This window comes from Lepidochelys kempii, chromosome 4 (genome assembly GCF_965140265.1).
Source record: "Lepidochelys kempii isolate rLepKem1 chromosome 4, rLepKem1.hap2, whole genome shotgun sequence".
NCBI classification, from domain to species: domain Eukaryota; kingdom Metazoa; phylum Chordata; order Testudines; family Cheloniidae; genus Lepidochelys; species Lepidochelys kempii.
In genome coordinates this window covers 125,715,130-125,738,594 of record NC_133259.1, presented here as the reverse complement: position 1 = coordinate 125,738,594, position 23,465 = coordinate 125,715,130, and the positions used below count along the sequence as shown (strand labels likewise).

Below are 23,465 nucleotides of genomic sequence, written 5' to 3'. Positions count from 1 at the left end.
AAACACCTCCGGATTTATTTCCACCATTTCCACTCCACTGAAACTGCTCTCAAAATATTAAATGACCTCTTCTTATGCCTCTACTACATCTTCATCTGCACACATACAAAATGGGAAATGACTGCCTAGGAAGGCGCACTGCGGATAGGGATCTGGGGGTCATAGTGCACCATAAGCTAAATAGGAGTCAACAGCGTAACACTATTGCAAAAAAAGCAAACCGTTCTGCGATGTATTAGCTGGCGTATTGCAAGCAAGACACGAGAAGTAATCCTTCTACTCTACTCCGTGCTGATTAGACCTGAACTGGAGTATTGTGTCCAGTTCTGGGCACCAGATTTGAGGAAAGATGTGGACAAATTAGAGAAAATTCAGAGAGCAACAAAAATGATTAAAGGTCTAGAAAACATGATGTATGAGGAAAGATTGAAAAATTTGGGTTTGTTTAGTCTGGAGAAGAGAGGACTGAGAGGAGACATGATAACAGTTTTCAAGTACATAAAAGGTTGTTACAAGGAGGAGGGAGAAAAAATGTTCTCTTTAGCCTCTGAGGATAGGACAAGAAGCAATGGGCTTCATTGCAGCAAGGGCAGTTTAGGTTGGACATTAGGAAAAACTTCCTAACTGTCGGACTGGTTAAGAACTGAAATAAATTGCCTAGGAGATTGTGGAATCTCCATCACTGGAGATTTTTAAGAGCAGATTAGATAAACAACTGTCAGAGATGGTCCAGATAATACTTAGTCCTGCCATGAGTGTACTAATTAATTAGTTCACTCATGTACATCTTTTCATGTACTATGTATATATATATACCTGCTACTGTATTTTCCACTCCATGTATCTGATGAAGTGGGTTCTATCCCACGAAAGCTTATGCCCAAGTAAATTTGTTAGTCTCTAAGGTGCCACAAGGACTCTTTGTTGTTTTTGCTGATACAGACTAACATGGCTACCGCTCTGAAACCTTTACCATAAGAAATCTGATCTTTCTCTGTCTGCCAGAGCACTGGTCAGAGTACATCACAAGTTGCTGACCTAGTCCTGTTCAACAGAAAATCTTGATCCACCATTCCCCTAACCATTCCAACAACAGCACAGACACACTGCACTGGACTAGTTCTGCAATTCCTTTACTCCACCACCTGTTGTATTTCCATTTTAACTCCACTCCCACCTGGTTGGCATGGCTACACAGAAGACCCCATTGCACATTCAATCTTGACATTCAACAGGGGGCTCCCAATTGAGTGGCTTCCTAGAATTTACTTAAATTGGCCTTCTTTATTGTGGTACCCCTCATCCCCAAAGCAACCAGGTTAAATTGCTGTTGTCCATCAGCCTGACCCACTTAATTGAAATAGTAGAATCTGGGGTGGATTAAGAAGAGGAGGGAAGCTGCATGCTTTGCTTCCTGGGTAACTCCTCTATCCTGTTTCTCTCCATTATTTTTCTCTTCCTTTCCTTTCTTCTGAACTCTTCTTTTCTTTCTTTCTTCAAAAAGAGTGATCAGATTAGGAAAAAGGAAAGTTGGATAGGGCTGAGCTGAATTGCTCCATGCTTCCGCAAGTGAGGAGGTAAAATGATTGAGAATAAGGATGTGGAGCACTGTAGTTTTTCTTTTCCGTAGGTGACTGTCAGTCTTTTTTTCCCTATGTGAATCATGATAACTTAGAGTAAGAACTTCTGTAGGATTTGGGTAAGGTTGAAAAAGGAGTGACATGCAACAACAATCATTTGAAGACTGAGAAGCAAATTCTAAAAATAAAATATGTAAAACAATGTAGACTATGGATTCTTCCCAGAAGTGAATTGTTTTATTTGAATAGACTACATTAAATCTGCTATTTATTTTTTCACAGATTAGTCAGTGTAGAGACTTCATGTGAAATTCATAAATAAAAATGTCATATATACAGTGGTGCAGACCAGCTTACAGATGGGTTAGAGTGTGTGCTTTTATAATAAAGAGAAAGGGCATTTAGCTCTGCCTCATGAAGCATGAAAGGGAATCTGAAAGAAATAAAAGCATGACCTTAATACAGTAACTTACTGTGTTATGGATGCTCTTGTCTAAAAATTCATGGACATTCCCACTTCAAAAATAATTTAAACCATTTTTAAATGCCAAAAATGGATACAAATTATGAAAAAATGGACTAAATTCTGCCATATATTTCAGAATTGTGTCGACATCCGGTTCAAATAAGAAAGGCCCTTAGTAATGAATACATATTAGGTATGCCTTCAAATGTACATATAGAGCTTAGGCTCTCAGATAGAGTTCTTCTTGATGCAGTATTGGAAGCCATTTCCCTGGTATTCAGGCAGAAAGCACTGTGGAAGAGGCTGCCAGAAAAAAAAAAATCCCTCACCACTGTTTGTAATATGGCTAGTAACCCTTTCACCTATCACTCTTGTAAAAAACAACTCTGGAATCTGAATTGTTTAGCTGTCAAATTATGGCTCCTGAGATGTAATGTTGCAACAGTAAAAGTACATAAAGAAAGTATGTTTTAAAAATCAGGTCTTCATTTTTTTTCCTGTTTGTTGTGATCTTGAACAACCAAGGACTACATTTATTAACAGCCTTTGGTGCTGCTAATCTGCAGAAGCTAAATGGGTGATACACACGGACTTCTAACTTTCACCTTTCCCACTACCAGCCAAACCTAGTAATAAAAGTTTGTGTTTTTTAAACTGTTACTTTAAAGAATCAGTGTCCTTCAGTAAATGGTCTTTCCATCCCAGTAGGCTTTCAAAAGGAGCAGGGATCACTTTTATTTATTTGATGATATGCTGAGAAAGATATGGAAAATAAGCAGCATATAAAGAAAATTATTACTATTTGCCCGTGGTCCCTGCTTCCTAGTCAGTTACTCAACTTTCTATCTCCTGACAGGTTGCTGGGATTTTTAATGACTTTCCACAGTACACTGACTTTTTCTCTGAATACACTGGTCTCCCAAGGAGCTATGATCCTGAAATTTTGGGGTTGCAGTGACCCAGAAGTCCATGGAAGAACTAAAATTGACCCTATATGTTCTGTTCAGAAAATGAATAGTGCTGTAAACAGGGTAATTTAGAAAGACAAGAATTTTTAAATTAGTCTCTGAAAAATCTTAACATTGGTCAGCTGGATAAGACAACAAAAATCCTCTCCCCCGCCCCAATTCGTTCTGTTTCAAAACACGGGTCAAGATCCTTTGTTTACAAATTAAGTCTTTTAGCCAGGATATCCCACAAAGGGAAATCAGGCATTTCACATCCATATATAATACGTTATACATTTTCTTTATTTTCTAAAAGGAGATATATATATATATATATATATATATATATATATATATATATATATATATATATATATATGCACATATATATATACATATACACACACACACAAACTTACAAATGAAAGGAATGCAAGCAGCCATGACAAACTGAAAATTGCTGTAACAGAAGCAAATTCAGTCTTCCCACAGGACAGAGTCTACACTAAAAACATAACACAGAGAAGAACAAACCCCAATCCTCTGGAGTTCAACTAGGAGACAGATGCTGAGGAAAATACATACAAAATATAAGCTACCAATAAAGAACCAAACTAACCTGGGTGCTAATCCAAAAAAAGAATAAAACAGTTTGAAATGAACTATATTAATCTTTGAATCAATCTTCTACTACTTTGTGAAGAGGGGGAAAACAGAAGGGAATGGAAAGAACAGCAAAATGAACAGTTATTGAGTTGAATTTATCAAGCTTTTTGCAATGGACTCTGTTGAAGCTTTATGGGAAGCAAAATATGTTTCCATAAATCTAAACTGGGCTCTTTTCTTTACAAAATTAGCTTCAAAATTAGCTACAAGTCTATTTCAGCATGTTATTTCTTTAAAATCACAACAACGAGACTCGCCGCCCCCACAGTCTATCAAAGGGGTGGAGAATTTTATATGGAAGAAAAACATTTCTAAAATTATGAAGAGAAACAACAGTTGCTAGTTAGTTATTGTGATTCTCATAAGCCTGTTAAATTCCCTGATGTTCTGAAATTTGACACTTTGTAGCACTAAAAATTTATGTAAGCAAACTTTAAAAGAATATTATTGAAACAAGAAGTTATTTGCCATTTCTTTTCATTAGACAACATTAGAAGTTGGATAGTGTAGAAGATTTAACTGTATTATATACAAAAGCAGCGGCACACCAGTGAGCACTTCATTAATTAAAAGCCAGAGAAGGAAGTTTGCTAAACGAAGCAAATGTTCTTATCGCTTCTATCTATATTCATTAAAACTGACAGGAAACCAAATATCACCATCTGTCTACTTGCAATAAAGACACTAAAAACAGCTCCAGGCTAACAGAATAACATAAAACAAAGTATAAAACTGCAGACTTTAAAGTTTCATTTGTAAATGGATGAGAGAGAAACTGACTTTGAGTTGGGGAGGAGGAATGAGGGGACATGGAGGGATTTTGCACAACACTGATAAAGGATTAAATATTTTAGAATATGTTCCACTGCTAGTCTAAAGCTCTGCTAGGTCAAGTATGAACTTAATACTTGCTTGATATTTGTCATTGAGATCAATGGTTCGGCAGAAAGACAAGCGTTATATATTAGCTCATCTGCCCATTTAGAGACAACCTTTAGCAAAACCATGCCTGAAATTATAGTAGACGCATATGAACTGTAAACTTTCTCCTATCTGAAAGCTAGAACAGACCCAGATAATACATTTTTGTAATTTTGTTAGGTACTGACACCTTATGTTTACAGTTACAAGATAAGAAGGTACAATTTATTAAATTATTCATGTTTTTTATATCATGGTGATGCAGCAGCTCAGGAAAGAAACTGAAATATGATTTTATGAAAGCAAAAGAGGATCACAAAGGTAGTGACTTATATTAGAGCAAAATAAGGCTCACACCAGCAGTCACAGAGGTCAACGGAAGGTCAATGCTTTAAGGTAGTTTACAGCAGTTGTATACTTCCTGCATTCTAGTAATTGCCTTTTTTGGCACTGTAGGAGAGGAAGGGAAAAATAAATAGATGGTAATAAGATATTTAATGAAGGAAATGAAAATAAACTACTGCTCGTATTTTAAACACTCGTACTTCAAATACCATAGCTACATATTGTAAATTCTGACAATGCTCTGTCTGCATTTTCCATAGCAATAAAAAATGACTTTAATTCAATCTCAAACTTGCATTAAATATTATCTCTATGTACACATTTTAAAGACTAAAATGGTTAAAATAATGTAAAGTTGATGCACACAAAAAAACCAGGAAAATTAATTTTTAAGACTGCCATTCAGTCTTCAACTCAGCCCCTGTTGTGCCTCGGTATTGAAGCACATACTGCACCCTGTGCTCAGATTTCTGTAGTACCTACAGTTGACATAACTGATTGGGGTGGGAAAGGAGGAGTAACGGAGTAAAGAGCAATGAGTTTTACTATTATGTCTCTCAACCCTAATATTATTGTAAATTATTTTTGTGGTTTAATTTTCTCTTACTTAACAGTGATTCATACATTCAAAAAAAAGAAGAAAAGGCTCTCATTAATATCCTGTGAGACCAAAGGCTACTTTCTGATACAATTTCGTTGGACCAATTATAATTCTTCCACTGATATTTTAACAGCACTAATAGAGCCATTAAGAGCTCAATGGAAGTATGTGAGACATTTCAATGTGCCAGAAGTACAGTATTATGCATGTTTAGTAAAGAAACCACTAAGAAATTATACATCGTAATAAAGTCTTTGGGTGTAAGGTACTACTGTAAATCAATGTGCAAATGCATAATCTATTTTTCCCTCAGATTCAGGAATTTTCCTTTGAAAATGCATTGACTCTATGAGCAGTAGCAACAGTAAAATTCTTTCACTGAGATTGTAACAAGGTATGTGAAAATGGAAGGGTGAATACTTTCATGTTAAGAATAGAATGTACAGACACAATACATTTATTAAGTCAGCGCCAATGAAATCATATTAGGTACTTTAAAAGGATATTTTAGGTGTTAGGCCAACACTGGGATCACAGGAGATTATACACAGAATCACTCTTAAAAAGATTCTCTAAAACCTTTTCAAATGCATCCACTTTATTTATTCTTTTTAAAAGGTTGAAGCTGGTGGATGTTTGTTAATTGGATTTTGTATAATATCCCAATAAACAGAAGAGAATATTGTTATTGTAATCCCCCCAAAAATATGCATAGTGTTTTCAGTGCACTGGTTCTACCAACCTATGGCTAAGAATTTACACAGTAAAAATAGTGAACACATATTCCAGAATACTATCCCTTAAAATATTTTATTTTACTCTTATACACTTCTTTAGAGCTCAGTTATTTTTAATAATTTTAATGTGAGAGAGATGTTGTGGAAACTGTTTTACACAAACTCATGTTTAATCACTCCCAGAAGTCACACACATCTCAGAAGCAGTTACAATTATGCAAAAGGAAGATCCAGGTTCTTCAGAGATGCACAAATACAGTGGGAAAGCTCAATTTCCTCAAAAGATATTAAAACTTTCATCTTAGAGAAACTGCATTTCTACAAATAATGAGCCTGATTCATCCACCAGCATAAAACTGCCCCAAAGCCAGCATAGACTGCTACAGTAGGAATCCCCCAATGCAGAAGAATTTTTGGGGACACAACCAGAGAAAAGAACTAGGAGGAGAAAAGGATACCAGGGTTGCCTTAGGCCTATTCCCAGCTGCCATATTGGCCTCTTGGGACTATTAGCAGCCGGTGTAAATTAGAGCAGCTTTTGCGCTGCTCTAATTTATGCTGGGAACCAGACTGGCACCAGGCCAACCCCCAGACCAGAGAGCCCAGAGGTATCTTAAAGCCACCTTTGTTCTCTCCTTTCCTAGACTGTATTGAGAATAACTTGTCACAGCCAAGGAGCAGGCTCAATATGTTAAAGCCGTTGAAAAACGTACTCTTTTCACCTTCCGGTAACCTGAACCATCTTCCACCCATCTATGATCCTGATGCATGCAATAAGATCCCAATAACCAGTAGCAAACTCCATAAAATTGCATTATTTATTCTGATAAACATATGGACTACCCTACTACAGCATTTCTGCACAAATAACATTCTTGAATTCACTTTAAACACAATAAATAAGACGGCAGTTTGTAAACAGTCAAGTAAAAAACCCTTCAAAACCCGGTTTATAAATGCTAGAGTAACAACTTACTAGATATAAAAAAATGGCCCTCCCACATCTCCGTGACTTAAAACATGAAGAACAGTAGCCTTCCATCTACATATTGATTGGGTGCCAATAACAATGATATCTAGGCACCATATTATTTTTCTCACTGCCTTATAAACACTGACAGAGAAATAGTTTCTCCTAATCAGACCTTTTAATCTAGACAAAGCAAGCAACAAATCATTTACTTTGTACACTGTTCTTTCAGTATATTGAAGGTATTTAGCTGTCCTAGAAAGTAATGGCTGTAAAGCTGTGCATCAACCTTAATGCAGTGTCACTGAGATACCAAAGCAGCACATCTAAGAATACATAAGGTCTTGGGCTTGTGAAAAGCATCAGAAAGACTGTGTGCAGAATCAATGAAAAACTGCAGAAAACACTCTCCTCGTGTGGGAAGCCATTCTACAGAGGCCAGCTGTTTTACTATTCTCACAGAATCTCCTTCATTAGGCATTTCACAAATTATCTCCAGCTCTATAGGTCTTCTGTTTGTCAGATAATAAAACTAATAATTGTAAATTGAGCTCCCAGCTTTGCTTCCCCTCTCATGTCCCTTTTTGTTATCCACCTCCTTTTAAACACTAACCACTTTTGTCCATGAAGGAATGAAGTAAAAGAGCTGTTTGAAAATGTTGTAGGAATAGAGCATGGCTTAGCTACAGTTCAAGATGAGCAGCATCTATCCATCATCCTTTTAAAAACCCCAAAACTTTACTGGGCTACTTTATTATTATTATTTATATTACCCTATCCCCTAGGAGCCTAGTTATGGACCAGTTCCCTGCTATGTTAGGTAATGTAGTGTGGTCTCTGCCCCAAGGATCTTCCAATCTCAGTATAAGTCAAGAGACAACAAATGGATACTGACAGACTGGGGAGTACAAGGAGCCAGCCTGATAGGCAGTGGTTTCAGTACACCAGCAGTTACTACAACATTTTAAAATTTCAAAGTACTCCCTTCCACCTATTTTCTTCCCAGCTTCTTCTTCATTTATTTTTATTTCCCGCTACTCTATACCCTGATATGTCACCGCCTCAGTCTTTTTCAGATGTCTATTTTCCTTCAGTCTTATTTTTCTATATTGTGCAATAATCATTCCCTCTTTCCTCTTCTCTCCTGGTCTCCCATGTCCATCCCTTTCTTCTTTCTTTCCCGTGTTTTCCATGCTCCCCTTCACATTTCAGTCTCTTCCTTCTTTCACCTTCCTATCAACCCTTGGGAAGCAATGGAGCCGGGAGTGTGTTTCTGGAGTGGGTAGTACAGAAGAACCAGTTAGGTGTTAGGCTGCACAGCATTGCTCCTGATAATTATGGCATCACTGCATAACTGTCCTAGTAAGAGTCTCTGAGTTTAGTATCCATTAAAACAAGTGTTTCTGTTTAGGTGTAAGGAAATCAGTGAGAAATATGAAAATTGTAGAAACCTGGATTTTCTCATACCTGCAATTATTCCAACAGTTTTAGTTATGTGGGAATATTTATACCTGTTTTATGCCAATCATACGAGATCATTACAGTGGTCTCTTTTGGCCTTATGATCTATGAATGTGTAACAGTCTCTCTCTTTCATCATCCACACATTAGGTTACTATGTGCATGTCTTCAGTTCTGGTGAAAGTGAGAATCAAATAAAGAAAAGGAGTACTTGTGGCACCTTAGAGACTAACCAATTTATTAGAGCATAAGCTTTCGTGAGCTACAGCTCACTTCATCAGATGCATATCGTGGAAACTGCAGCAGACTTTATATATACACAGAGAATATGAACCAATACCTCCTCCCACCCCACTGTCCTGCTGGTAATAGCTTATCTAAAGTGATCATCAGGTGGGCCATTTCCAGCACAAATCCAGGTTTTCTCACCCTCCACCCCCCCACACAAATTCACTTTCCTGCTGGTGATAGCCCATCCAAAGTGACAACTCTTTACACAATGTGCATGACAATCAAGTTGGGCTATTTCCTGCACAAATCCAGGTTTTCTCACATCCCCCCCACCCCCATACACACACAAACTCACTCTCCTGCTAGTAATAGCTCATCCAAACTGACCACTCTTCAAGTTAAAATCCAAGTTAAACCAGAACATCTGGGGGGGCGGGGGGGGGAGGAAAAAACAAGAGGAAACAGGCTACCTTGCATAACGACTTAGCCACTCCAAGTCTCTATTTAAGCCTAAATTAATAGTATCCAATTTGCAAATGAATTCCAATTCAGCAGTTTCTCGCTGGAGTCTGGATTTGAAGTTTTTTTGTTTTAAGATAGCGACCTTCATGTCTGTGATTGCGTGACCAGAGAGATTGAAGTGTTCTCCGACTGGTTTATGAATGTTATAATTCTTGACATCTGATTTGTGTCCATTTATTCTTTTACGTAGAGACTGTCCAGTTTGACCAATGTACATGGCAGAGGGGCATTGCTGGCACATGATGGCATATATCACATTGGTGGATGTGCAGGTGAACGAGCCTCTGATAGTGTGGCTGATGTTATTAGGCCCTGTGATGGTGTCCCCTGAATAGATATGTGGGCACAATTGGCAACGGGCTTTGTTGCAAGGATAAGTTCCTGGGTTAGTGGTTCTGTTGTGTGGTATGTGGTTGTTGGTGAGTATTTGCTTCAGGTTGCGGGGCTGTCTGTAGGCAAGGACTGGCCTGTCTCCCAAGATTTGTGAGAGTGTTGGGTCATCCTTTAGGATAGGTTGTAGATCCTTAATAATGCGTTGGAGAGGTTTTAGTTGGGGGCTGAAGGTGACGGCTAGTGGCGTTCTGTTATTTTCTTTGTTAGGCCTGTCCTGTAGTAGGTAACTTCTGGGAACTCTTCTGGCTCTATCAATCTGTTTCTTTACTTCTGCAGGTGGGTATTGTAGTTGTAAGAAAGCTTGACAGAGATCTTGTAGGTGTTTGTCTCTGTCTGAGGGGTTGGAGCAAATGCGGTTGTATCGCAGAGCTTGGCTGTAGACGATGGATCGTGTGGTGTGGTCAGGGTGAAAGCTGGAGGCATGCAGGTAGGAATAGCGGTCGGTAGGTTTCCGGTATAGGGTGGTGTTTATGTGACCATTGTTTATTAGCATTGTAGTGTCCAGGAAGTGGATCTCTTGTGTGGACTGGACCAGGCTGAGGTTGGTGGTGGGATGGAAATTGTTGAAATCATGGTGGAATTCCTCAAGGGCTTCTTTTCCATGGGTCCAGATGATGAAGATGTCATCAATATAGCGCAAGTAGAGTAGGGGCTTTAGGGGACGAGAGCTGAGGAAGCGTTGTTCTAAATCAGCCATAAAAATGTTGGCATACTGTGGGGCCATGCGGGTACCCATAGCAGTGCCGCTGATCTGAAGGTATACATTGTCCCCAAATGTGAAGTAGTTATGGGTAAGGACAAAGTCACAAAGTTCAGCCACCAGGTTAGCTGTGACATTATCGGGGATAGTGTTCTTGACGGCTTCAAATCCAGACTCCAGCGAGAAACTGCTGAATTGGAATTCATTTGCAAATTGGATACTATTAATTTAGGCTTAAATAGAGACTTGGAGTGGCTAAGTCATTATGCAAGGTAGCCTGTTTCCTCTTGTTTTTTCCTCTCCCCCCCCGCCCCCCCAGATGTTCTGGTTTAACTTGGATTTTAACTTGAAGAGTGGTCAGTTTGGATGAGCTATTACCAGCAGGAGAGTGAGTTTGTGTGTGTATGGGGGTGGGGGGGATGTGAGAAAACCTGGATTTGTGCAGGAAATAGCCCAACTTGATTGTCATGCACATTGTGTAAAGAGTTGTCACTTTGGATGGGCTATCACCAGCAGGAGAGTGAATTTGTGTGGGGGGGATGGAGGGTGAGAAAACCTGGATTTGTGCTGGAAATGGCCCACCTGATGATCACTTTAGATAAGCTATTACCAGCAGGACAGTGGGGTGGGAGGAGGTATTGGTTCATATTCTCTGTGTATATATAAAGTCTGCTGCAGTTTCCACGATATGCATCTGATGAAGTGAGCTGTAGCTCACGAAAGCTTATGCTCTAATAAATTGGTTAGTCTCTAAGGTGCCACAAGTACTCCTTTTCTTTTTGCGAATACAGACTAACACGGCTGTTACTCTGAAACCTGAGAATCAAATGTGTCACCTCAGAGGGAAGTAAAGCACTCTGATTTAAGATTTCTTTAAGAGTCATAGGTCATCATAGGTTTAGGGAGCCTCAGAATAAATATACATGTCCAGCTGACAACAGAGACCGCTTGAGCAAATACTGTGTCTGTGTGGATGGTAGAAAAGCATCCTTCCCATTAGCATAACAAAATACAATTTTCTTTATTCCCAAGGAAACTTTTATAATGTAACATATTAAACATGTAAATATTTTTCTAAATTTTTAATTCTTTTCAACAGAAACAGAATGGATAGTTAGTAGTTTTATCTGCTGACAGATTTTGGCATGAGCCTATTGATATCCATTTTGAACACTGATTCTCAAAATACAGTGTCTGTAGCTTCTGAACAATTAATTTACAAGGTAAACTGTTTGGGAAATTACTATTGCTTGATCCATTAAAGGATCTAGCATTTATTTAATTAAGATTCCAAGGAACCTCAGCAGAAAATTTCCTCAAAAGCTATATTCAGTTCTACTTGCCAAAGTCTTTGCACTCTGCATCCAGTCGTAGATTCTAGGTTTAAGCAACACACTGCTTTTCAGCTCTAGTACACACAACAAGTCAGATCTCACCAAACTCATATGGAAAACGGCCCACACTGATGATGCCCAAAGGACTCCACTGAACATTCTCAAAAAGAACATTGATACCTATGGCAACACGCCCAGAACCTGACTCTTGCAGCTCATTTTTTCTCAACACACACATGCTTCTATGCTTTTGCCTGTGCTTCAGTAAGAACATTTTGGTGGCTCTGGCATAGGAGGGCCGCACTCAGGAGAGTAACATTTTTTTCCCTACGTCACACGATTGTATTTATCTTTTATGCAGACTGCTTAGCTAAAATATCTGTTCGTCTAGAATGTATAACTGATTTCAAGAGTTTAACAATTAGACAACAAGCACCACAGACAGAGAACCACAGGCACAGTACATAGGTACAATACTGCATTAAATACTTTTGAACGCAATGTTCCCATGTATGAAGAGTGCAACAAACATTTATCATGAACTTCTGAAACAGTTCAATCCACGCTGAGCTGGATTAACTCTTTGCCCCTGGAAACGCGCTTTTCTCAGCATGTATTCTGAAGGGAACAATGGAATGTGCCAGAACTGCTGGGAACAAGCAGTTAACTGAATGAAAAAAAAAACAGTGAAAAAAAAATCAGAGAGACAGTTTTTGGCCCACAAGAATCATGTGAACTGGTGTATGTGTGAGTGGGTAGAAATCGTTTTAATGAAGTCTCTGCTGACATCTTGGTTTTTGAACTGGGCACCTATAGTATGAGACACATGAAGATTTTGCATGACTTAGCAAACTATAGTAAAAATTTTGGGCAATGGGAAGGAAACCTGATTCTTGGTCTTCAGTTTAAGAGTATGGTACAAATATATCACAATGGAACTCGGACATTATCGTTCATATTCTTCATAAATAGGTACTAGAAACTAGGAAGATATGAAAGCTATATTTCACATAAGATAAAATTAATTTCAAATAGTAATTTGACACTTTTTACAAACATATTATGTCAAAATACAAGCAATAGAGTTTAAAATCCTAGCTTCCAAGTAATTGCCTTTAGGCCATTAAGAAAAAAATACATAAAATAGTTCTTCAGCCACAGTTTTTTCTTTATTTGTAACAAATAAGTTTATATCAATTTTGTCCAATATCTGTAATGCTATATAATTTTAAATCACATATCTAGTACTCAGTGACACCATGGGAAAGCATAAGTTAATGCAGTATTAATTAAGTTCCTAATCATCCATGTAGATCCATACACAGGGCAGAACCTCTGCATGTAGATCTCTCCCTTCCCAAATTGAAGGGGACTGCTCAGCCATGTGTACAGAACCATCCTTCTGCCCCTGGATCCCACAGAGGACACTGTTTATCATTCCTTTATGGGAAAGACTGGAGACGATGTGGGCCAGAGGGAAGACTGGGCAGTCCAGATGTGGAGGGAGAATCTATATTGCTTACCCTTCAGCCCCACAGGTTAAGCAGAATAGACAAGACAGCCCCTTCACTGATTTCCATTGCCCCATAATGTTGCCCAGGGTCCTCAATAGCACATGGGTGTATTTGGCAGTGTAGCTCCACTGGGATCCACATGGAGTTGCTAGGGGCCAGAGATGTGGAGTTACAGAACTTTGGGGTGGTTTTAACCTGTTACAGATCTTGAGCAGGCCCTGCAGCTTACTCCATGGAGGTGCCAGGCAAACCCCACCCCCACTTATCCTGATGGGACACTGTGGGAAGGATCTCCCCAAGGAAATCCCTCTAGGAATTTTTGCCCCAAAACTCCTTCCTTACCATGGGAGGGAATAATCTGAGTGTCATTTTTTCAATCTGAAATGTAAAGCAGGGGGTGGGGGTGGAGACCTGGGGCCAATATTTAGAGGGTAAAGTTGTCCCATAACTGCTTCTATATATTTTTAGAAGGAGGACAACAAAGGAAGGAAAAATTTCAGGAAGTCTCATGACTATCTAATGTTCCTGCTGCTAATGTCTATCAATTATTTTCAGGTTGCTATTCTTAGTACCATTTCTAATAAACTATAGCAAAAGGTTAAAATTATCAGCTCTTCCATGCTTCAAGAGAGGTTAATACTCCTTGTCCAAGAATAATTTTACAAATATTCATCATACCCTTTGAACATACAGCAGTGCGGTCACAGTCTAGAAACATCTTCAAGTAGATGCTCTTTATATAAAATACTGTTGGAACAGCCACACCTCAGTTTGTTGACTGAAATTATAATCTGTATCTTTTATTTTCACAAGTATCTAGTATGTCAAGGTGGGTGAAGGAAAGTTTTATTTCCCATAGTCTTTGCATCCCACAGCAAGATACTCATATAATACTCTAGAAATCTTGCCAAGAATTATTTTTTATGTTTACTGCTATGATGTTGTTGTCAAAACATTGACCTGTAAAATAATATATTAGTAAGAAGAGAAATAATAAAATGCAGGGTGGATTGATTTAAATCAAAATAATTTAATACACCAATTGTAATCATTATTTAAATCAGCAAGCAGGAAATCCTACCTCAGCACCTCATCGCCTCATCGTGGCGCCGTGGTGACCCTGGCCGTCTGACAGCTATGGTAGTGGGCCATATGCCCTGGCAGGTCTAACCATGCTACAAAGGTATCGGACTACCCAATCCAGGAAGGGGATTGCTGTCTCAGAGGAAAGAGCGCTTGTCCTTCTCCTTAGAGGTCTGAAGGCTAGCTAAGCTTGAGAACGTACGCATGCCTGCCTGCCCAGCCAGTGGGATGGCTTGAAGTCAACAGCTAAAACAACACAAGTAAATGGGCCTCAGTTCCCTGCGTGTACGTGCAGAAGAAAGGCAAGAGTGTGAAAACAATGGCGGATGTGTTGTGATCGGTGCAGTGTTAATAACAACTGAAGACCGATCGATCCAGGTGTGACTTCAAAAATAAAAAAGGCTAACAGTTTCATGACCCAACAAGAATCCACTCATTAACAACTCCATAGCACCTCCAGAGGATCTCAAAGTATACCAGAAACATTAAATAAGACTTATAATACTCCTTTGTATTATGATTATTCCCATGTTACAAATGGGTAAATTGATTCAGAGGGTGGTTAAATGACTTGCCCAAAGTCACATAGCAAGTCAATGGCAGAGCTGGAATTTAACTCAAAAGATTTTACTCTTTTTCCTGTGTTTTAGCCACCAAACTAAACTACCTCACGTATAACATATGATGAAACTTCATTATAATGATGACTACATGTTGGACACAATTTTTAAGTTTGACACATCAATTAACAATAATTTGCAAATATCAATAAAAAACCACTAGCAATAAAACCCGCCTGTCAATAGTCAATGGAATACTAAACTAAATATCTGAATAGGTGTACGTATTTTTCCCTACCTCCTTTCATCATGATATAGTGAATATAATTTTAATTTTATTTCAGTTGCTGAAATCCCAAAGTAAAGATCACACAAAAGAGCCAAATACTCCCACACTTTCACTGGAGAGAACCTTATTCGATGAAAGTATCCTCCTTAATTCCACTATGAGTAACGGTGACAGAAATCGTCTCACGGTATCCAGCAGTAAGCACCTAGATTCAACAAAAGAAGCTAATATGGGAAACTCTCCTCCGTGTTCAAACTGATACTGTTCCTTTAGCTTTCCTGTGCTTATATACTGTATTGTGAAAATCCTGTTGCTTAGCTACTATTACAACAGCAGCAAGCAAGAGAATACAAATGAAAAAATAAGTCAATAACCATGTGTTATAAGACGTTCTGGGTTTGAGCAAAATATCTAGTTCATTATGGAATATTCACTAAAAACAATTAAGAAAACATTTAATTGGATGTTTAAGTAGTCAAAAGTCAGGAAATAAAGTTAAGCCTATACATGCAACTGTAACATCACCCCTTCGGTGTATATATTATAACATAGCCTTTAATTTCATGATCACATAATATTTTTTCAAATTATACAATGTATCATACATATTTTTCATTCTTGAATAATGATCAAATATATGGACAATGTAAATCAATTTAGGTTGCTTGTGTATAACAAAATCATATAATTATTATCCTATATTATTTTATTTAAATAATCTGTAGCCTTGCAGATAGTTCCAACTGTGGAATTTATCTAGTTGGGTATCACTGGAGTGCCTGACCTTGAACAGTTTAGTAGTTCCTTCGGAATAAAACCTACTCCTCTGAACACAAGGATCTGCACAATGCCAGAACCGGGCCCCTTTTCCACTGGAGCTTATAGATGCAGACCTGCTAAAGACTGTGGAAACAGGATTTCCTGCACTCCTTAGCAGGCAGTGGTGGATTAACCCAGGGGCCCTGGCCAATTTGGGGACCCCTGCAGGAGTGCTGGAACCTGAGTAGAAGAGGAGGGGGCCACCGGCACCAGAACTGTGGCTCCCTCTGCGGTCCCATCCCAGCCAGGCCAGAAGCCAAAGCCAGGTCATGGTAAAGAGCCGCCTAGAGAGCCCTGGTCGCTGTGGGAAACCCTGGACCTTCCACCTGCCTGGGGTGGGAGACCGGAAGGTCTGAGAACAGTCCCTGGCCTGTGTCCCCGCTCCCCGGGGAACACTACCCAGGGCAAGTGAAGGGTCCAGAGCTGCCCACAGAAGCCTGGGCTCCCTAGGCATCATCTCTTAACATGGCCCAGCTCCGACTTCTGGCCTAGTCATAGGGCAGAGCCTCTGGGGGGAGAGGAGGAGCAGGAGGCAGGGCCCCATGGCAAAGGAGGAGTGGAGGACCCAAAAGTTCTTTTTGCCCAGGGCCCCAATAAATTTTAATCCACCTCTATAAGCAGGCCTATAATGAAGGTCCATAATGAAGACTATGAGGAGAGGGCATGGGGTAGAGGGAAGATGCAAGGCCAGTCAGGGATCAGGGATCTTCTGGGGCCTGAAGGATCAACTAATATTGAAACTAAATTCATATTGGAAAATATATACATCAACTGCATCAAGTTTTCTACAACATGAAAATCTTTACACATAAGATGAATAAAAATTTTCCTGCAACTTGGTTTTAATTCCCCTGGCTCCCCAAACTTCCAATCACCTTCATACCTGTTGAGGTGTACCACTCCTGCTATAATGCTTTTGCCATAATGCTCATGCTTTGCAAACTAAGCAATCACAGAGAGAAACACAGGTCCCCAAAGTTTCTTAAACACAGTAAATTGTGACAAGAGGAGTGTAAAAATCCTTATACTCTCAGACTATTTCTTTACTTAAAACAAATCTGGCAGCATAAAAATCTGCACATTGTACTTCATAATAAACTAGCAGCAAGTGATGTAGAGGTTAGTGACAACATTAACACGTTACTACTAAATGAAAATCACAAATCTTTAAAAACTCTTCATCACCCTTGTTTTCTGTGGTCACTGAAAGTATGCATTTAAAATAACTGCAGAGTGCAAGTACTGAATTAGACTACTACATCAGTGACAAGAATACTGTACGCTAACTTTATAACTTCATATTTAAACAGATCTAATTTTTAAATTGACATTGCAGCTAAAAGTTAAACTTATCAATATGTGGCAAGACAGTACAGACAGAAACAAGTATCTCATAGAAATCATTTACCGAGCAATTCCTTCCCATTTCTAGCAAGAAAACACTGTATGACTCGTGGTTTGAATTTAAACACACACACAGACAATTAAGGCCCTGATCTCCAAACACTTACACCTGATGAAGTAACTTGAATCATGTGAGTAGTTTAATGAGACTATTTGTGATGAAAGTTATGCATGTGCTTAGGCCCGGATTCTGCAAGGACCTCTGCAGGGGCAGACCCTTGCACCTGCATGCAACTCTTTGAAAGTCCTGCTATTATAATAAGAAAAATTATCAAGATTGTAAAATTGGCTGGGAACATCATTATTTTAACCTGTGGAAAACAAAAACAAAACAAAAAAATCCAATCACAACAACGACGAAAAATCTTTATTCTCATGTTCGATCATTTGGAGAACTAGCTCTCCAATTTAACTTTTTCCTTTTAGATACTTAATAAAAGGAGGGAAAAGATTCTAACTCATCTGGAAAATAAAGGAAATAGTTCACATTTAACAACAACTTTCAATAAATAGAGGGCTCAACAGTGGGCTAGCCAGGCGCACAGAGTAAGAGGCCTCAGGCTGCTACTCTGCCCCTGGAGCATCCAGTTCCCTTGCTGTAAATTGCACTGGGACTATACCTGGTGCAACACATGCTGGTGGGCATGTTGTGGGAGGGAGCAAGGTTCTGTCCCTTCCACTCACCTGTACCGGGGGGGGAGGGGGGGAATATCAGCTCTGCAGAGCCTGAATCCCTCTCCTGTGCTGCTGCGCATGATGTGTGGCGCTCCCATGATAACCTGGCCACAGTTTGGCCTAAAATGTTTAGAATTCCATCATTTTCTATTTGCACTCAAAAATCCTCAACACGTATATAATTCTATGTAGTATTATTCTTGTTGTTCTATGAAGAAATTCTGAAAGGTTTACTTTATATAATTATATAGTCAAAATCAATGTCCATGTCCATTAAAAATCAGTAAAAAGATTATATGTAGTATATATAATCTTTTAAACACTTTAACTAATGAAACACAGTTATATTTTCCTTGAAAGCATGTGATATATGCATAAATACCAGATTAAAGAAATATTATCAGTTCTATTAAATAAAACATTTCATTCACAATAAAAAAGAGATTTTATATGAAACCAGCTGAATTACTTATGTATACAAATATTCATGGTCACTTAGATATAATAGGCTATTAACATTTCCACTTTTATATAAATTCAATCGGAAATACGTAATTTCAGGCAAAATAATTGAACTTGCATTATATTCACTGATGGGAGGATATTGACCTTTCCTTTGCATTTGTGGACAGCCCTCGTGCAGTGAAATGGGTGCAGTTTGTGTTCTTTATTATTAAGATTTTGAGACCCCATACTGGGAACATGCAGCCCTCCTATACATTCTGGCTTCCTGTGTAGCAGTACACAGCTGAGACTGGGTGATAGGCTAGGAACAGTGGATTTGCAGCAGTGCAGATCCTCTGGCTACTTCTCATACGCTGCTCGTGGCAGGGATCAGAAATGTAGATTCTGGTCCTGCTCTGAGGCTGGGCTAACAGCCATGGAGTAGCTCCATTAGTACTTCACAGTATTGGTAGGAGAGGAGGAGGAGTCCTTCCTCCCCAGCACCGGAATAACTCTCTAGTGTTTGGCCCAGGATGTGGGCCAATCTAAGGTTTTAGGCCGAGAATAAACACTCAATAACTAGGGGTAAAATTTTGGCTACAGTTAAATCAACAACAAATCGCCCATTGTCTTCAATGGGAGGGGTAGCTCAGTGGTTTGAGCATTGGCCTGCTAAACCCGCAGTTGTGAGTTCAATCCTTGAGGGGGTCATTCAGAGATTTGGGGCAAAAATTGGGGATTGCGCCTGCTTTGAGCAGGGGGTTGGACTAAATTACTTCCTGTGGTCCTGTCCAACCCTGATATTCTATGATTCAATGGAGTCAGGATTTTACCCTACATATCTACTCTAACATGGACACATTAAAGGCCTGATTTCAATGAAAGTTTTGCCTGAGAAAGATGTTCAGGCTCTGGCCCTTAACCTTAAATTAGACACCTGGTGGCTTAACATTTGCTGTGAGTTACCTGTGTCATATCGAAGTCAATTCGTGAATGCAATGCAACTTCAACTATTATCCAGTGCTTGGAAATACTACTGAGAGTGGGAGTTTTGCCTGAATAAGGAATACAGAATTGAGACTACATTTACTGAACAGAATACATTTTGAGGATACGCAGTTAGCCTATTGCAAGCTTTCACATTATCCCAATCGTGCAAGATAAAACTAAAATGCTGAAAAAATTACTATGCCATAAAATATTTGGGAACTTGTTCATTGCTAAAAAGTATCAAGATCAGAAGTAACCTTCCTAAAATTAGACATATTAGGGAAGCTTAACGGTTAAAACTTTCAATGAAAAAAAAAACATTTATTCATCTGAAATGCATGCGGAAAACACAGTATAAACAGACGACTGCAAGTTTACCAAGCAATTCCCCTGAAAGGAATGACAAGACCAGAGATATGATACAAAAGAAAATAAATGCAATACTTTTCCTGAAACTATAAACAAGAGTATTTGCAACAGGTCAGGAAAAAATCTGCAAATATAAAAAATAATCCTACTCTCTTTTAACTTCATTTTTATTGTTTGTTTAATTTAAATAAAGGTGAAGTCAAACACGTTCAGATGATGAAACACAAACATGTTCATTTCTAACTAACTATAAGTTGCTGTCTGATATTGCAGAAAAAGCATGAAATCGTGAAACCAGTTTTCAACAGTTAACGGATTTTGCTTTTCCAGCAAAGATGATGATCTAATTAGATTCTAACTTATTGTTTTTAATAAAGCGTACAAACCTCAGTTTTTAAATGATTAGATAAATGCACAGCACTGATAAACTCAGCCTTCAGTTTATTTTGGTCAATTTTCTACTACTCAATAACACATAATGAAGAATATACATAAAATTCAAATCCCAGTTGCAGTCTCTCCTCAGGACACTAGTACAAAGCTGAACCAAATCAAAAGAACACAGTTTTGTTTAAAAAATAGTGACAATTGCGGCTCAAATAAAAACAATTTTATCAAAGCTCTGCTTTTTGGCATTTCACATTTTAACAGTGTGTGCTCTAAACAAGGAGGAAGAAATCAGCTCCTGTTATCATTTTTACATGGGGCTGTCCCAGTCCTGCCCTCGAGGCAAGCTCTCTGCACAAACTTCTGCTAAACAATAGCCTTTGTATATCCTCATATGGACATTTACATAAAGGGTTTCTATTCACACAACAAAGAATCCCTTCAAAAATCGATGCATTTCCAAACATATGAAAAATATTTATGATCCCTCATTCACAACAATAGAACAAATCAGGATGTGTCATTTTGTGCTGATAAACCTGTGTCTGAGAGTTCAGAAAAGCAGAAAACAACAGCTCAATCCCGGCACAGCTTGTGCTTATTAAATATACAAGCCACCCCCTTTTCATCCTCTCATAACACACTCGCAGGAGAACTGCCCAGCGTGGGATCAGAGGCACCCCACCCAAGGCTTTTCACATCATAAAAATGAATCCAGCCTCATTATGACAGTCACGGGAGACTATTTAATATTTTCTGCTGATTATGTGGATGAAAGAATGAAAGGAAAATGAAAGATGATACAAACCTTGCATCCCCACCTTCAGGTTTTCAACCAGAATATGCTAGTGCTTGTGAAAATATGAAGCAAAGAGGCTCAAGACCAATCAGTGTATACAGGCATTCCAAGTTAGCCAATCACAATCACCTACCATTGGATGTTAGCCAACCATATCATAGCTCATTACTCAGTCAGACAGCAAAAGGCTGGGGGAGGGGAAATAATAATAATAAAAAACCCTTTCAGAGATGGCTAATATAATATAAACTAGTCAAGATTAAGAAATAAAGGCTTGTCTTTGTGTTACACAGTAAGATTTCTTTTTGTCTGAAAGAAGCAGTCAGAATGCAATTTTGCATTTTCTAAAATTTAAATTATAAATTAAAACTTTAAGAGGCCCTGCTGCAATTGTATTACCTCTGTACAGAAAGGGACTGAAAATGAACATGGGTTTCCATTTAGTGTCAGAAAAGGCAAATATTTAGAGAGTCCAAAATGTTAGTCCCAATTAAAAAACAAACAAACAAACAAAAAGCTTATTCCTAATAAAATACAGGATCAGAAAGGAGAAACAGAGTGGCTGTTTACCAACAATTTTTTCATATATCAAAATGTATACAATACATAAAGATTCTAACAGATCGTGCATTCATATTGTGAACCCAACTTGGCCTTTTTGAAAAAAAAAACGTTATAACCACACAACTACATTTGGCATGTTAAGATTTACATTACCTTACTATGTGGAAAATTACCTTATTTATGTGGAGAATTCTAAAGCAAATGTAAATTATCCTCTTAATCAGTAAGCCAAATCCAACAACTTTAGAAAAAATAACTGCATTATCCCATCAATTCTCCTTTTCATTTTTATAAATTAGACACTAACCATTTCAACATTAGAACCCTTCTCTTTAAAAACTCATTCGCTAATATCTAGTTCTAAAAATAAACGATTGAGTCCACACAGGTCACTATCAGTAAATCTTAAAACCAGAAAGCTAACTATCATAAATGGATAAATAGAAAAGTTCATACTGTTTCTTTGTGCTTCACAGTCTATGACCCCAAACTTTCATAGGTTTGAAATTAACAAAAAAGAATGAGAAAACCGGATTTTCTCCTTTATGATGCAACACTTCTTTCCATCTTCTCTCCCCAAAAAATAAAAATCATATTTGTTGCAAACTCTTGCTTAAACAGGCCATGTTATTCATTTGTTCATTGTGTTTTCAGAAGTCTTGAGGACAATCTACAGTAGAAAGGTTTTCTTTTGCAGATCAAGAAAGACATATTTCTAAGGTGCCCCAACAGCCAAGAACTCTGTGGTGCTAGAAACTGCTGACAGGCAACCAATAACAGTGACAAATTATACATTCATGGCATCTGCAACAATCGATAAACTGACTCACCAAATTAATAAAATATAGATCACAAAGCATACATTTTTATTAAAGAATAATTTCATGATAACCAAGTACTGTGGATGCTTCCAAGCATAGGATTTAATTACATGCTGAGCAAATCTGGCATTTTGTGATAAACTGCAAAAATAGTCTTTGCAACAGCAACTGGGAAAGAACATTGCTGACATAGTCTATAAACATGTTTTATAAAGCACAAACCAATATAAAAAAAATCACTGAATGGTAGTTACAGAATCCTCTACCATATCCACAATAATAATTACTTTTTAGAGTTCCCTTGTTCTATAATTTATTTTTGCTAACATCTTGTTGATTTTTGTGTTTAAAATCATTTTTAAAATTATTACCTACCAAGGGGCATTATTATACTTCAAATAAATTCTTAACAAATCAGACTTCTTAATAGGGATCATTACTGGGACATACACTTTCTTTCTAGTATAATTATTATAATGAGAATACATATTTCATAGATTCCAAGGCCAGAAGGGACTATTGTGATCAACTAGTCTGACCTCTTCTATAACACAGGGCCACAGAACTTCCCCCAAAATAATCCCTACAGCGTACCTCTTAGAAAAACTTCCAATCCTGATTTTAAAATGGTCAGTGATGGAAAATCCACCATGACCCTTCATAAATTGTTCCAATGGTTAATTACTCTCACTATTAAAAATTTACTCCTTATTTCCAGTCTGAATTTGACTAACCTCCAGCCATTGGAATCATGCTAGATTAAAGAGCCCATTATTAAATATTTCAGACTAACAGCCGTGTTAGTCTGTATTCGCAAAAAGAAAAGGAGTACTTGTGGCACCTTAGAGACTAATCAAATAAATTGGTTAGTCT

The 23,465-nt window shown here is 38.2% G+C and overlaps 1 protein-coding gene across 7 annotated transcripts in view; it reads right to left on the bottom strand.

Moving 5' to 3' along the window:
- The window catches only part of CTBP1 (C-terminal binding protein 1), a 430,677-nt gene that overhangs the window by 223,030 nt on the left and 184,182 nt on the right, over positions 1 to 23,465 (bottom strand). The window contains exon 1 of one of the 7 annotated variants that reach the window (XM_073342818.1): positions 21,217 to 21,252. The exons of the other annotated variants lie outside the window; for them this stretch is intronic. Coding sequence (XP_073198919.1) covers positions 21,217 to 21,223 — 7 coding nt within the window. The 5' untranslated portion in view covers positions 21,224 to 21,252. Of the gene's footprint in view, positions 1 to 21,216; positions 21,253 to 23,465 lie in introns of those variants that run through there. 7 annotated transcript variants of the gene reach the window in all.